Raw genomic sequence first — 16489 nt, forward strand, 5'->3', positions numbered from 1 at the left:
TTACAATGAATTAAACTTTGAGATAGAGAAATTTATTAAATTATTAAATTGAATTCCCTTTCTTTATTAACAACTTTGTTTTTATGATTTTGAGGAAAAAAATATAATTTTTTCTCGACAATTCAATCATTCGTTGTATCTCAAACTCAATTAATTATTCCAATTAGTGTTAAACAAGTTAGACTGAAAAATGAATTTTAAATCAATGAAGATTAGGTGCCTGTTGAATGAGACTTTGTTCCTCAAAATTGAAGAAAAATAACTTGATAAAACCAGTAATTAGAGATAAAAAAAAAAGAATGAAACGTCATGCTGGTCAGAAAATAATATGCGAATGCCTTTCTCTTTGCTATAGTTTGTTATAAGCGGTGAAGACGTGAATATGCGAAAAGCCGATTACAGTCGGCTTAATTATTGAGACAATCCGATTGAATTGTCAAACAGTGTCGTGAAAAAAAAATTTTTAATTACTTTACATCTAGTAAAAACTAATTTACTGTCAAATTCAACAAATAAAATTTTATGTTCTTCTGAAAAAAAAATAGAAAAATTTTCTTAATTTTCTTTTACTAACAAGAGAAGTAAATCTCGAAATGGATCAAGTAAAACCGGATAAACCAAAACATTGTACATGGCAGCCAAATGCCAAAGACACGCCTCATACTCAAAGATCTCTGTAAGTAAAAAAATTTAGAAATTTTAAAAATTCAATAAAAATTAACTTTCAAAAATCGAAAATTAATTATGTAAGAATGAAAATTCCATACTTTACATTTATTTAATGGTAGCGTAATTTTTATTTTTTTTTTCCATAAAGCTTTGAAAATTTTTTTTAAAATCATAAAATATAAAAAAATTTTATTTACAATTTTATTATTTGTTTCTACAATGTAAAAAATTTAATTATAAATATTTGAGAAAAATTCTTAGCAAGTCACTTTTGATAAAATTGATAAGGTATCAACGGTCTGAATAATAATATAAAAATAAAATAAATTGCATAATTTTTTCACTGAAAAAAAATCATGTTTTTTAATTTACAAAAATATAATTTATTATAGTTTAATTATAATAAAATACTATTAATTAAAATAAATATTTTTATATTTTCTTGTATATTGAAATAAATAAAATTAAAACATATCATCATAGTTTAAATAAAATCCTATTTTTCAAGTTAAAATAAATATATTTCTATTATTTTAAAGGCACGTAGATCGAAAGAAAATATTGCGAAATATTTTAGAAGCGATTGGCGAGACTCCCATGGTACGTCTCAACAAAATTCCAAAACAACATGGAATAAAGTGTGAAATATGTAAATATTCCAAATTTAATAATTAACAATTAAAATGAATTAAAATCTAATAATTAAATTCCAGGATGACGGCTTTCTTCATAAAAAAAATGCCCGGTCATAATTTTTTTTTCTGTTTATAAAGAGAAATTCTCAAAAATGATTTTCAAGATTTTAATTTAATTAGTTTCTAGAAATTTTAACTAAAATTCTTCTCTAATTCAATTATTTTTTTAATTTTTTGAGAAAATTTCTTAAAAATATATATTTAAAAATATAATCTCAAAAAAAGGTGAATAAAAATGTTTCAAAAATACTAACTTATTCAGAGTTTTTATAACAATTTTTTAAAATTTGAACTTTTCGAAAACTTTAATTTGAAACTTTTTGAAAATTGTTTTTGAATTTTTTTATTTGATAGAAATTAAGGAAGTTATGATTTTTTTAAATTTAACGTCTTCAGAAGCAGAGGACTTTTGAAAAATTGTTTTCTCTCTTGTTCAAAAAGAAAAAAAATAATATAATATATGAAAATTATTGGTTTCTTCTTGAATATTTCAAATATGTAATAAAAAATAACGTTAATAAAGCGGAAACATTAAATAAATAGAAATTCTGTCTAAAAAGTAACTTTTCTCAAAACCGAACTAAGTTTATATTAATTTTTATATTACTTTTTGTAATTTTTATAACTTTCTACAGTTTTGAATCTGAAATAATTTAATTTTATTAAAATTTTTGAAAATAGGTACTTTAAATTGTTTTTGAAGAATTTTTTGGTAATTTTGTGAAAATAATTAAATTTTTATAATTGAATTCTTTCGAGAAATTTTATTAAAATTATATTGAAAATAGTTGAATTCTTGTGAAGAATTTTATTATACGTATGAAAATAATTGAATTCTTGCAAATTTTTTCAACGAATTTAATTAAATTTGTATTAAAAATAATTGAATTTCGTGCGAAGAATTTTATTAGATTTTTTAAAAATAATTCAATTGTTTTAAAGAATTTTATTAAATTTGAATTTTTTTAAAGTTTGTGTCTGAAATTATTCAAAAATTGAATCAATCATTTCAAAAATTTTGAAATAAAATTATTTGCAAAATTATTTAAAGTAAATTTAATTTCAAATCTGTAAAGTTCAATTACAGAAATAGAAGGAATTTATAATTAAATTGAATTTAAAGTTTTTTGGTACATTTTTGATCTTTTTTTCAGAACCTTTTGTTAAATTGATTTCCCGGTCAGAAATCATTTTTATTTTTAAAATAAATATTTAATTATTAAATCCATTATTTTTCCATAAGTATTGAAATTTTAAAAAAATTCAAATTTCAAATCCTTTAAAATCGAAAAATTTTAAAGAATCGCTACTGGTAACTTATTAGAAATTATTTTCAAAATTTCAATTCAATTATTTTCTAGAAATTTAAACTAAAATATTTCAAAAATCCACTTGTTTACAATACAATTTCATGAAATTTTGAATAATTTTAAAGTTTTTCAATTAAATATTATATATTTAAAACTATAACTAATTTCAAAAAGATGTGAATAAAAATGTTTCAGAAAACTATCTTATTCAGAATTTTTAAGATTACATTTTAAAAAAATTCAATTATCTTGAGAATAACGATAGAATTAAAAAATTTCAAAAATCTTATTTTTCAGAATTTTCAAAAAAATTTTTCTAAAATCCAATTTTATTAAAAAATTCTAAGTGTGTATCTTTTTTAAAATTAACTAATAAAAATTTTAATTATTAATCTTTACGCTAAGAAATATGAATACCTTAGAATGTGATTCTTTATAAAATTTAATTATTTATCAATTATTAAATTAAAATACTTTGAAAATTCGATTTGTTAAAAAGTTTCTAATGAAATTCTTTAACAAATTTAATTATTTTCAGTTGAATTTCACAAAATTTCTAATTCGATAATTTTTTTAATTTATTTACATACTACAGGGCTCAAATCGTCTTTAAGACTAAAAAAATCGCTTTAGTCGCATAAATTTACAACAAAAGTCACGAAAAGTCGCATAAAATTTCCGAAAAAGTCAAAAAAAAGTCGCATGAAATCTTAGAAAAAAACGACAAAAGGAAAACACAAAATTGTAAAAAAAAATCACATTTCTTGACAACAGATACATTAATATCAAACAATCCGGAATAAAACTTTAAAAAATTTAATAAATTCATAGCAAAATTTTAATTAGGTATTTTTAACATTTTTTTTAAACTCTCTTTAAAATGTCAATTATTGTTATAAATAATAAAATTCTTCTCCGAAATTCAATTATTTAAAAAAAATTTTAATAAAATTCTTCTCTGAAATTCAATTATTTTCAAAAATAATAAAATTCTTCGCAGAAATTCAAAATTTTTTTTTAATTTTTCGTCAAAATTTTATAAATAATAAAATTCATCATAAAAATTTAATTATTTTTAAAAGTTCTGATAAAATTCTTTGCAAAATTCAATTATCTTCAAAAGTACGAAAATTCTTTAAAGAAATTCAATTATGTTTATAAATATCAAAATTCTTCTGCAAAATTGAATTACTTTAAAAAAAAATCTGTTAAAAATTTCAATTATCTTTGCGAATAATAAAATTCTTCTCTAAAATTCAATTATTTGCAAAGAATTTTAATAAAATTCTTGTCAAAATTTCAATTATCTTTATAAATAATAAAATTCATTCTAGAAATTCAATTATTTTCAAAAGTAATAAAATTCTTTGCAAAATTCAATTATTTTCAAAATTTTCTTTAAATTTCTCGTCAAAATTATCATTATCTTCATAAATAATAAAATTCATCCTGGAAATTTAATTATTTTAAAAAGTTCTGCCAAAATTCTTTGCAAAATTCAATTATCTTTAGAAGTAAAAAAATTCTTGGCAGAAATTAAATTAATTTCAAAATTTTTTTTTAAATTCTTCTCAAAATTTCAATTATGTTTATAAATTATCAAAATTCCTCTGCTATAATTCAATTACTTTTAAACATTTTTAAAAAAATCTGTTCAAAATTTCAATTATCTTTGAGAGTAATAAAATTCTTCTCTGAAATTCAATTGAGCTCCCGCGGGCAATAACTCGATCTGCGCTCGGACGCAAGCGCTAGTACCAGTCGGGGAGCAGTGAGCGCCTCTGCGCCACTCACTGCCACCCGACTGGTATTAGAGAGTGCGTCCGAGCGCAGATCGAGTTATTGCCCGCGGGAGCTCAATTATTTGCAAAAATTTTAATAAAATTCTTTGTCAAAATTTAAATTATCTTTATAAATAATAAAATTCATCCTAGAAATTCAATTATTTTTCATTTTTTTTTTAAATTTCTCGTCAAAATTTTAATTATCTTCATAAATAATAAAAAATTTTTTTAAATTCTCCTCAAAATTTCAATTATCTTTGTAAATATCAAAATTCTTCTGCAAAATTCAGTTACTTACTAATGTTTTATAAATTCCTTCCCAATAATTCAATTATTTTCATAAAAAATAATTAAACATTTTTTTATAAAGTCGCTTATAATATAAAATAATGATTTTAACATTCGATCCTCTTTAATTATTATAAAACATGAAGACATCGATTTTCATAAGTTGTTTAATTTCAAAAAGGTTTGAATTTGAATCTTTTGAAAACTTTTAATTCCTATGGAAAAATAATAATTCAATATTTATTTAAAAAAGAAGTTATTGATGTTTTCGAAAAATTTGAAAGAAATTTGTCAATAAATGTAACAGAACATTTTATTTGACTCAAACTTTTTCCTTTAAATTTAAAAAAAAAAATTTTAATTTCAGTCGCATTTTACTAAAAAAAATTTCGAAAAAGTCGATTAGTCGCATTTTTTCACAAAAAAGTCGAAAAAAGTTACAATTCCTTAGAAAAGTCGAAAAAAGTCGAAAAAGTCGCACATTCCGAGCCCTGATAACTAGATTTGAATCAGTGACTGATTTTGTAATATCAAATTAATTATTTTGCACTAATTCAAATTTAAAGAACAGTATATAGATATTTATAAATTTTTAATAAAAAGCGATTTTTTAAAAATAAATTAAAATAGGTAATAAAACTTTCTTTAATTTGGTGAAAAAATTCCCTGTTTGTCATAAAATTCCTGACTCATTCCCGGTTTTTCCCGGTCAAATTAAATTCCCGGCTATTTCCCAGTTTAAATTGAAATGTTAATTTAAGAATGAAAAATGATTTCGAGATTTTGTTGTAAAGAGAAAACAAAAAACAAATTTCAGTGGCAAAATGCGAATTCATGAATCCAGCGGGATCGATGAAAGATAGAGTCGCGCATCGAATGGTCCAGGATGCGGAGGAAAAAGGTTTATTGAAACCTGGCGACACAATTATTGAGCCAACGAGTGGAAATACAGGAGTTGGTTTGGCAATGGTAACGGCTGTCAAAGGGTATAATTGCGTGACAGTAATGCCTCAATGGATGTCGAATGAAAAGCAATACACGATGCAGGCCCTTGGTGCAAAAGTGGTGAGGACGCCGGTCTCAGGCCTTCCCGACAATCCCGAGGGACCATTCATGGTCTCTGCAAAATTGCTGCAACAAACACCGAATAGTGTCGTTTTAAACCAGGTGAATTAATCCTCTCCCATTTCAGCAAATTTGAACCTATATTTAAACAAAATTTTTATTAAAATTTATTATTGTTTCCTCTGAAATTAAACATTAAAATGAAAAATTTATTTCTTTTTACACAAGAAACAGAATCCAATTTTTAATTGAATGACGAATTAATTTTACTTTTTATAAAAATAAAATAAAAAAAAAAATTTTCAATTCAAATTCAATCAAAAATTTAAATTACAAAAGTATTTAATAAAAAATTCATTTTTTAAAAAATAAAATCAAAAATAAATATAATTATACCTAAAATTATGTGAAAAATTAATTCCCCTAAAGTTTTGAACATTTTCTTTCTATATAAATATTTTTAAAACTTATCTTACTGTGATAAAAAATAAAAATTTATATAATTGAATTAAATATTTACTTAAAACTTCTAGTTCATTTTTTAAAAAAAATTTTTTCATATAATAAATGCAAATTAACAAAAAGTATTAATTTGTCCTACATTTGAACGTTCAAAACTTTAGAAACATTAGAAAAAAATAAAAATTTGCAAATAAAAATTTTAAATAAAGATAAAAATCGATAATTACAAATAGTTAAATTAATATAATAAACATTGGTGAACGAAATATTAAAACAATATTGGGATATAAAATAAAAATTTTTTCCAGTATTCAAATCCGTCAAATTCACTTGCTCATTACGATACAACGGCTGAAGAAATCTTCGAACAAACGGGAGGAAAAATTGATTATTTTGTCGCTGGATCAGGAACTGGAGGTACTCTCACTGGAATTGCTCGTAAACTTCGAGAATTATCGCCTCAAACGAAAATAATTGCCGTCGATCCCCTGGGAAGTCAAATGGCAAATCCTCCTGAACTAAATAAAACTCCAGTAACTTTTTGGGAAACCGAGGGAATTGGGTAAGAAAAATTGTAAATTCGAAAAGACGAATATTTATATAATAATTCTAATGATAGGAATAATAATTATAATAATAAATAATAATAAAAAAAATAATAATAAAAAATAATAATAATAATAATAACAATAATAATTAATTTTAAAATTAATAATACAAACAATAATAATAGTAACAATAAACAAATAATAATCTGTCTGAAATTAAAAACCAAACAAATCGTAAACTTGATAATCTTTGACCACAAAAAAATGAAAACACTAAAATATATGTATGTATTTATATATAAATTTTAATTTATTCGTTTAATTTTTAAAGTGAGTAATGAATCAATGTTCAGTTCAAATTTTACTGTGAATTAAATAAAATATTTTTCTAATACCTATAATTAATAATTTTTTGAATACTGATAAAAAATTTAAAAAACATTTATTGTCAATCAAAACAAATAGATTTCTTAACTGAGATTTTCTAATAATTTTGATTTTATATTCTGTATTTTTTTTATTTATAAAAATTTAAATATCAACGTTTTCAATATTTTAACAATATTTCTTAAATATAATTAAAAAAAAAACAATTGCTGTGTTATAATAGTAACTGTTTTAGTATTTCAGACTTTGCATTCGATAATTAATTTCAAAAAAGTAGCTTTCAAGCTAAAAAAAGTAGCTATTAAAAAATGAAACTTAATTAATTTCAAAAAAGTAGCTTTCAAGCTAAAAAAAGTAGCTATTAAAAAATGAAACTTGACGACCAAAAAAATTCGTTTTAGACACTTCACAAAACTGACGAAAATTCCATTCTATATTTTATTTTCCTGACTTTTTCCTAATTTTCATCAAAAATATTTATTTCCTTCTTATCCTGCTAATAAATTGAATTCCTGCAATGTTTTTATTCATAAAAGAATTTAAATATTTATAAAAGTAATTTAATTCTTGCGAGGAATTTTATAAAATTTTTTTAAATAATTCATTTCTTTCGACTAATTTTATGCAAATTCTAATTTAAATAATTAAATTCCCGAGAAATTTTTATTATTCATGAAAAGAATTGAATTTTTACGAAGATTTTTATAAAAAATTTTTTAAATAATTGAATTCTGTTTGGAAATTTCATGAAAATAGTAGATATAAAAAATCACTGAATTGCGAAAAGTTTTTAAAAGCAAATTTTGACAAAAAATTCAATTAAAATTAAAAATTTTTTGAAAATAATTAAATTCTAAAAAAGAATTTTATTATTTATGAAAATAATTGAATTCTTGAGAACGAATTTATAAGAATTTATAAAAATAATTTAATTTCCAAGAAGAAATTTATTACTTTTAAAAATTATATTGAATTCTTGTAATGAACATTGTTATTTATGAAAACAATTGAATTTTGCAAAGAATTTTATTAAAATACCTGAAAATAATTGAATTTTCGGGAATAATTTTTTTATTTATCGACATAATTGAATTCTTTCGAAGAATTTAATTAAATCCAAAAGATTAATTATTTCAAAAAAATGTAATTAAAATTGTATTTAAAATAACTGACTTCTTTATTGGACAATTTTATTAAAATATTTGAAAATAATTGAATTCCTGTGAAAAATTCTAATATTTTTGCAAATAATAATTGAATTCTTCCAAAGAATTTTAAAGAAACATTTTTTTAAATAATTCATTTTTTCGAGGAATTGAAATTTAATTTTTAAGAATAATTACATTTTTCGAGCAATTCCTGTAAAATTGTAATAAAAATAATTGAAATCCTGCGATGAATTTTATTATTTATGAAAATAATTGAATTCTTGCTTAGAATTTTATAAAAAAATTTTTAAAAATAATTGAATTCCTGAGAAGAATTTTATTATTTATGAAAATAATTGAATTATTGCAAAAAATTTCATTAAAATGTTTAAAAAGAATTGAATTTCTGTAAAAAATTTTGTTATTTTTGAAAATAATTGAAATCCTGTGGAAAATTTTATTTCTGGAAATAATTGAATTGTTCGATTAATTAATTTAAAATAGTATTAAAAATAATTGAAATTAATTCATGAGTTTTATTATTTATGAAAATAATTGAATTTTTGCTTAGAATTTTTTGTAAAAGAAATTTTAGAAAATTTGACCCTCCACCGATTTTTTAAAAATTTTTTGAAAATGCTATTCTAAATAAATTGAATTCCTGTGGAAATTTTATTATTTATGAAAATAATTGAATTTTAGATGAATTCTATCAATTTTTCTTTAAATAATTGAATTCCTTTGCGAAATATTATGGAAATACTAGATATTGAAAATAATTGAATTTCGATTATTTTTTGAAAATAATTGAATCGTTTCAATGAATTTAAATAATATAATTTAAAGTATTTAATTTTTAGAAAAAAAACAATTTTTCAGTTTTTTCAAATAATTTTTTGTTTTGTTTAATATTTTCAAATTTAAATATTGTGTATTAAAAATCATTGAATTCTTGCAGAGAATATTATCAAAAAAATTTGAAAATAATTGAATTCCTTGAAAGAATTTTATTATTTATGAAAATAATTGAATTTTTGCGAAGCATTTTATTAAAATTTTTGAAAATCTTAATTAAATTCTTTTTAACAATTTCTTTCAATTTTTTTTTGAAAAATAATGGAGTTTCTTTAATACCTAATTTGAATTGAAAATTTTAAAAGAAATTGAATTTTATGAAGAATTTCTATCAAGTTTTTAAAATAATCATGTCTGTTAATAATTATAATTAAAAATTTGTTTATTGTATTTTATTAAAATTGTATTAAAAATAATTGGATTCCTGAAAGAGTTTTTTTTCATTTATAAAAATAATTGAATTGAATTTTAAAAAAAAAAATTATTTGCCCTTGCAACACTTGGTAGTTTTACAATAAAATCGGTTTTGTTTTTAATTTCAATAAATGAATTATTTTGTATATTAAAAAAATTATTTCTTGAATATATAAATATTTAATTTTAATTATTTTTCCTTTTTGCGTATATGTAGTATTGTTTTTTAAATATTTTAGCAGAAAAAAATTTCGTTCATTTGAAGGTTTAAAACTTGAGAAAAATTACTTATTAATGTTAGTAAAATTCAATTTAATACATTTTTATTAATATTAACAAATTCGATTTAATATGATAATAATTATTATTAAAATTAATAATTAAAAGCATTTCATTTTCAAAGAAATAAATAATTTTCCAGCCACGTTTATCTTCCGTCGAATATGGATCGAGATGTCGTCGATCAATGGGTGAAATCAAATGATCGCGATTCATTTCTCGCCGCCAGAAGTTTAATTCAAGACGAGGGTCTACTTGTGGGTGGAAGTTGCGGAGCCGTTTTGTGTGCGGCACTTGAAATAGCGAAAGATCTTCCAGAAGACAAACGTGTCGTGATTCTATTACACGACGGAATTCGAAATTACTTGACGAAATTTGTCTCCGACTATTGGATGGAGAGCCGAGGCTATTTAGTAAGTTAGAAAAAAAATAATTTATTCTCCATAAAAGCGAATTATTCTTCTTGATGACGAAACAAAAAAGAAATGAACGAAATAAAATTTTATAGCAATTTTTTCAAATAAAAAACTTTTCTTCTATTTTTCAGGATCCTCCCGAACCAATCGAAAGCAATCGCTGGTGGTGGGATCTTTTGGTTTCTGATCTTCATCTAAATAAACCTTTTGTTATTCCAGAAGGAACAACTTGCGAGGATACAATGAAAATTTTCCAAGAAAAAAAATATCATCAATTGCCAATTGTCAAATCAAACAATGAAATTATTGGTTTCATAACGCAAAATTTGATATTAAGTAATTTAATTTCAGGAAAAGTGCAAAAAATCGATGTGGTCGAGAAAATAATGGAAAAAGAATTTCGTAAAGTAAATCTAAAAACGTCACTCGGTAAACTTTCTCGTTTTCTCGAACATGAACATTACGCCGTTGTTTTGGACGATGATAAAAATGATGAATTAGTCGGAATCGTCACTCAAATTGATTTATTGCATTTCATCAACAGCAGCAGAAATGGCGCAACTGCGTAAATTTAGTTTATCACTAAATTTCGAATTAATTTCTCTCTAAAATCGAATTTAATTACTTAATTACTGCTACTTCATCAAAATTATTTTCATCTTTTCAAATTCATTTGTTTATCATTCAATTTTACCAAATTTCAATTATTCGTAAATTCTTCAATTAAATATTTATTAGAAAATAACAACTTCAAAAAATTTCAACAACAACAAATTTAATTAAACCTTTTCAAAAAAATTAATTTCACAGAATTCTTAGTTAAAAGTGTACAAAAATTAAATTTTCAAAGCTTTTAATTTGAAACCTTTTCAAAATTTAATTATTTCTAAAAATGCATGCTTTTCAAATTCCCTGACTTTTCCAGGTTTTCCAGGTTAAAAAACAGAATTTTTCCAGGTTTTTAAAGCGAAAATTATTCGAAAAAATCAATAACTTCATTTTTAAATAAATATTTAATAATTATTTTTTTTATAGAAATTAAAATATTCAAAAATTTGAAAGTCAATAACATATAATAATTAAAACTTGCTACTTTGTTACTGTAACTTTTTCAAAAATTATTTTCATCATTACGAATATTCATTTCTAGAATTTTCAGTTAAAATTCTTTAATTTTTTAAAAATAATTTTTAAAAAAGTTCATTGTGAATTTTCAAATTCTTTTGTTTACAATTTAATTTTACGAAATTTCGATTATTCTGACATTCTTCAATTAATCATATTAGAAATTAAAAACTTCAAAGAATTAAAAAAAAAATTTCATTAAACTTTTTGAGAAAAATTAATTCAACAGAATTCTTAATTAAAAGTATAAAAAGTTCGAATTTTCAAAGATTTTAATTTAAAATTCATTTTTAAATCAATATTTATTGGAAAATTGTGAGAGAAATCAATTATTTAACTACATACAAAAATAAATATTTTATTAAACAATTGAATGTTTCTTAAAATTGAATTTTCATAAAGAATTTTATCAACAAATTTTTAAATAATTGAATTCTCATGACAAATTGTAATAAAATTTTTAAGAATAATTTCATTTTTCGAGAAATTTGATATAAATTGAAATTTTGCCAAGAATTTTATTAAAATTTTTGAAAATAGTTGAATTTTAGAGAAAAATTTTATTATTTATAAAGATAATTGAAATTTTGACGAGAATTTTTCAGGGTGGCCACTTTTTGTAGAAAATTGAATTCCCGGTTTTTTCCCGGTCAATTTTTTTTATTTCCCGGTCATTACATAATAGATTAAAACAATATTTTAGTTTGAAATGTTAAAAATATTAATAACAAACAAAAAAATTATCTTAAATTATTCTGTATTATACATATTACAAATTTAAACTAATCAATATATTGAGCTCATTTAGAGATAACATTTTTTTGACATTTTTTCGAACTGACAATAATATGAAAATTGTAAAAAAAAATAATAAATTTTTACTATTTTACAAATTTCTCATTTTTTAAATGAACTAAAATTTTTCATAATGAACTTTATGATTGATTCTTTAAAACTGAAATAAACGTATGAAAAATAATAGAAATTATGAGAAAAATCCTGTGGAATAAATATTAAAAGAAAAATCCGCTTAAAATAAAAGGATTTCTTTAAATTTAAATAAGTATATTATTTTCTTAGTAACCCCTCTTCATTCCTAACAAAAGTCTGTTAATTTATGTATTCTCTACTATACCTACTTATGTACAATATACTTCTCGAGTAAAAATTAAAAAAAAAATTTTGTTTGGGTCAGTTTAAAAATAAAATTAAAAATAAATTCCCGGTTTAGTATCAAATTTCCCGGTCATTTCCCGGTCAATTTTTCAATTCCCGGTCATTTCCCGGTTTTTCCCGGTCAAGTGGCCACCCTGTTTTTGTAAATTTTTAAACATAATTGGATTCCTGCGAAGAATTGTATTAAAATTATTTTGCATAAAATTTAATTGTTAGGCAAAGAATGTCATTAAAATTTTTGAGAATTTTTTTATTCTTTAAAGAAATTTAATTAAAAATGTATTGAAAATGATACTTAAATTGTAATAAATAAATTGTAACAAAGGTTTTTATAAGAATTGAATGTCTGATAAATTTTAATAACATTTTTAAAAGTAATTACATTTTTCGAGGAATTCCATTAAAATTGTATTAAAAAAATTGAAATTCTGTAATGAGTTGTATTATTTATGAAAATAATTGAATCTTATTTATAAAAATTTTTATTATTTATAAAATTAATTAAATGTTTTCGTAGAATTTTATCAAAATTTTTTTTTAAGTAATTGAAATCTTTTGGAAAATTTTATTAAAATAGTAGATATTGAAAATTATTGAATTGAAGAAAATTTTTGATAAAAATTTAAAATTTTGACAAAAATTTTATTACAATTTTTTAAAATAATTGAATTGATACAAAGAATTTTATTCAAATTTTTAAAAATATAATTGAATTCTTGCAACGAATTTTAATAAAATTCTCAAAAATAATTCAATTCTTACGGAGAACTTTATTAATGTTTTTTAAATAATTAAATTCTAGCGAGGAATTTTATAAAAATCATTTTAAATAATTGATGTTTTTGAAAAAATTTTATGAAAATTGTGTTTAAAAATAATTAAACTTTTGTGAAAAATTTATTAGGTATTTTTGAAAATAATTGAATTCCTAAAATGAATTTTATTATTTAAGAAAATAATTAAATCCCTATAAAAATTTCATATTATTTATGAAAATAATGAAATTATTGCGAAGAAAATTATAAAAAATTTGTAAATAAATAAATTGATGTGAAATTTTTATTATTTTATGAAAATAAAATAAAGAAGCCCGTATGCTTCTTAAATAAATAAATTTTAATTACATGTTTTAATTATTTATGATTTTTGTTGGAAAGTTTTATTAAAATATAGTAGATATATTGAAAATCATTGAATTGAGAAAAATTTTTAATAATAATTGAACTTTTGACAAGAATTTTATTAAAATTTTTGAAAATAATTAAATTTCGGAGAAAAATATTATTATTTATAAAAATATTTAAAATTTTAATGAAAATTTAAAAATTTTTTTGAGCATAATTGAATTTTTGTGAAGAGTTGTATTAATTTTGCAAATAATTGAATTTTTGCAATCATTTGTAACTTCTTCTAAATTCTCCAAATTATATAGAGCAATTTACTAACTTTTCTTTGCTTTTTCAATCACATTACGGACTTTCTTTTTTTTAAAACTGACTTAATCTCAACTTTACGGAATTAAAAATTTGGGAAACTTGAAAGACTTTCAGTCCTCAAAATATTAATATAGTTAATTAAAAATTTTTTATTTCTTCACACTTTTTATAAAATGTTTAATTTTTAAATTGGATTATATACAATCTACAGTACTTTTATTTAACATAATTATATTGAAATGTCCTCATAATTTCGACAATTCAAAAATAATATTGTATTTCTTAAAAATAAAAGGTATAAAAACAAATTTTTGCATTTTTTCTAAAAACAAAAATTGCACGGTGACAATTGTTGGAGAAAAAAAATATATAAATAATCTTACCTTAAAAAGGATATATTTAAAAAACGAAAAATATTTTTACTATATTCGTTGAACGTAGACGTTAAATTTACAACTTGGTAAAGCGGCAACTTCAGCGTCGACTGTACATGGAATTCCCAAATTCGCTAAACTTCCACGAAGAAGACCACAGGTGAATGCTAATAGTCGTGGACTTTCACGTAGATATTGTTTACTGCCATTGCCTCCAATACTGGCCAATAAACGAAAAGAATTGTCTTGCAGCATATAAGTGCCATGATGATTTGTACGTAAATTATCAATTTGTTTCTGATATAAACTCGTCCAAAAATCTGTGCATATAAATTTTATCGTGTCCAATTCGTCTTTAAATCGTGGCCACTCTCTCGTCAGTCTTTCAATTATACGATAACCAACACTGAAGCCCATTGATTCCAATCGCGATAAATCTTCTTCTTTTTCCTTTCGAAATAAATTTTTAAATTATCTTCACATTGTTATGTAAATAGAAGCAAGGAAAATAATATTTTAAACATAGATTAAAATATAATATTTCTTTATAAATATTAACTAGCAATTGATACGCGCGCTAGCGCACTGAACATATTATTCAATTTATTCTTGTTATGCAAATTACAAAATTTTTTATTTTCAAATATAAATTTTTAAATAATTTTATAATCAAAATTTAAAAAATTAATTTATTAAGTACAAGATTAATTCTTATTGTTCATATTTTCAAAAATTTTAATATAATTCTTTGAAAGAATTCAACTATTTTTATAAATACTGAAATTCTTTGCAGGAATTAAATTATTTTTAATCCAACTTAAATAAAATTACACGAAAGACTTTAATTATTTTTAAAAATTTTAATAAATTCTTCGGAAAAATTCAATTATTTTTATAAATAGTAAAATTCTTCGCAAGAATTAAATTATTTTTCAAAACTAATAAAATTTTTCTGAGAAATTCAATTATTTTCAATACAATTTTAATACAATTCTTCTTCATAAAATATTCAATTGCTTTCAGAATTTTCAATTAAAATTATTAAAGAAACTCCATTGTTTTAAAAAAATTCAAAGAAATTCTTCAAAAGAATTTAATTCGGATTTTTAAAAGTTTAAAAAAATTTATGGCGAGAATTCAATTATTTTCATAAATAAAAAAATTCTTCGAAGAAATTCAATTATTTTCTTGAAATTTGTTGATAAGATTCTTTGCGAGAATTCAATAATTAATTAAATTAATATTAAAAGTTTTAACTAATTTTAGAAGAATTTGAATTAATAAATGTTTATTAATTAGTATATTATTATTTTGCAATTATCGATTCTAAAATTAAGAAGCCAAGAAATTTAAAAAATGTTGCAACAACCAAGAAAAGAATAAAATTTGCAGAAAATGTTCAAAGTTTCATTTACGTTTTAAATAATTGCCTAAAGTTTAAAATTATCTCATCAAATAGTAATAAGTAATTACTAACATATTTACATATTGTATGACAGAGAAAATGTATAACATTTAAATTTTACTAAAGAAAAAAAATTTGCCAAAAGTATCATAACCTCAAAAGAAAAATTTTAACGAATTATATGAATGTTTGCAGACAATAACCATTATTTGTCATAATTTGATAAACTTGAAAAGAAAAATTAATTACCCCAGTGTTAACGGATGTGGTTAATACATAATTAACTATTTCTGCGTGTAAATACTCAAATAAACATTCATCAGCTTCACCCTTGTTTCCAGAACTCGATTTCGGATCCACAAACTGATGCTTCATTTTTGATGACAGTATTTATCTTCTAAAATAACAATTAATTAATTATAAAAAATTATTAGGAGTATTTTAAACGATATATTTTATATTTAAAGAGATAAATATTTTGACATTATTTGATAACTTTGCAAGAATTTTTGACATATGCATAGTTATAAAATTCGCCAGAAGGGGATATTTTTACTATACTATACAGGGTTGGGTAATAGTGAATTCGGTTATCTGCTCTAGAGTGCTCTAAGAGTGCTCCTCGAAAGAGTAGTATATTTCGATTTAACAAA

At 21.2% G+C, this 16489-nt stretch overlaps 2 protein-coding genes across 2 annotated transcripts; one reads left to right on the plus strand and one right to left on the minus strand.

The window, feature by feature from the left end:
* The first annotated feature begins 32 nt into the window (after positions 1-32).
* Positions 33-11029, plus strand: LOC122503342 (cystathionine beta-synthase-like). The gene is made up of 6 exons (XM_043613844.1): positions 33-676; positions 1209-1318; positions 5564-5913; positions 6582-6835; positions 10047-10317; positions 10452-11029. The coding sequence occupies exons 1-6, from the start codon at positions 594-596 to the stop codon at positions 10887-10889; spliced, it is 1506 nt and encodes a 501-aa protein (XP_043469779.1). The 5' UTR covers positions 33-593; the 3' UTR covers positions 10890-11029.
* Positions 11030-14105: 3076 nt separating this feature from the next.
* Positions 14106-16389, minus strand: LOC122503346 (trafficking protein particle complex subunit 6b). The gene is made up of 2 exons (XM_043613850.1): positions 16086-16389; positions 14106-14881 (listed from the first exon to the last, which is right to left on the minus strand). The coding sequence occupies exons 1-2, from the start codon at positions 16209-16211 to the stop codon at positions 14480-14482; spliced, it is 528 nt and encodes a 175-aa protein (XP_043469785.1). The 5' UTR covers positions 16212-16389; the 3' UTR covers positions 14106-14479.
* Positions 16390-16489: the final 100 nt, after the last annotated feature.

This window comes from Leptopilina heterotoma, unplaced genomic scaffold, assembly GCF_015476425.1.
Source record: "Leptopilina heterotoma isolate Lh14 unplaced genomic scaffold, ASM1547642v1 Lhet_26, whole genome shotgun sequence".
Lineage (NCBI taxonomy): Eukaryota > Metazoa > Arthropoda > Insecta > Hymenoptera > Figitidae > Leptopilina > Leptopilina heterotoma.

Bases quoted from the DNA above. Each gene is read 5' to 3' on its own strand.
- LOC122503342 (XM_043613844.1), top strand. From the start codon at position 594: ATGGATCAAGTAAAACCGGATAAACCAAAACATTGTACATGGCAGCCA. The intron at 677-1,208 runs GTAAGTAAAAAA...ATTATTTTAAAG, and splicing joins CCTCATACTCAAAGATCTCT to GCACGTAGATCGAAAGAAAA. The intron at 5,914-6,581 runs GTGAATTAATCC...AATTTTTTCCAG, and splicing joins ATAGTGTCGTTTTAAACCAG to TATTCAAATCCGTCAAATTC.
- LOC122503346 (XM_043613850.1), bottom strand. From the start codon at position 16,211: ATGAAGCATCAGTTTGTGGATCCGAAATCGAGTTCTGGAAACAAGGGT. The intron at 14,882-16,085 runs GTAATTAATTTT...TTATTTCGAAAG, and splicing joins CCACATCCGTTAACACTGGG to GAAAAAGAAGAAGATTTATC.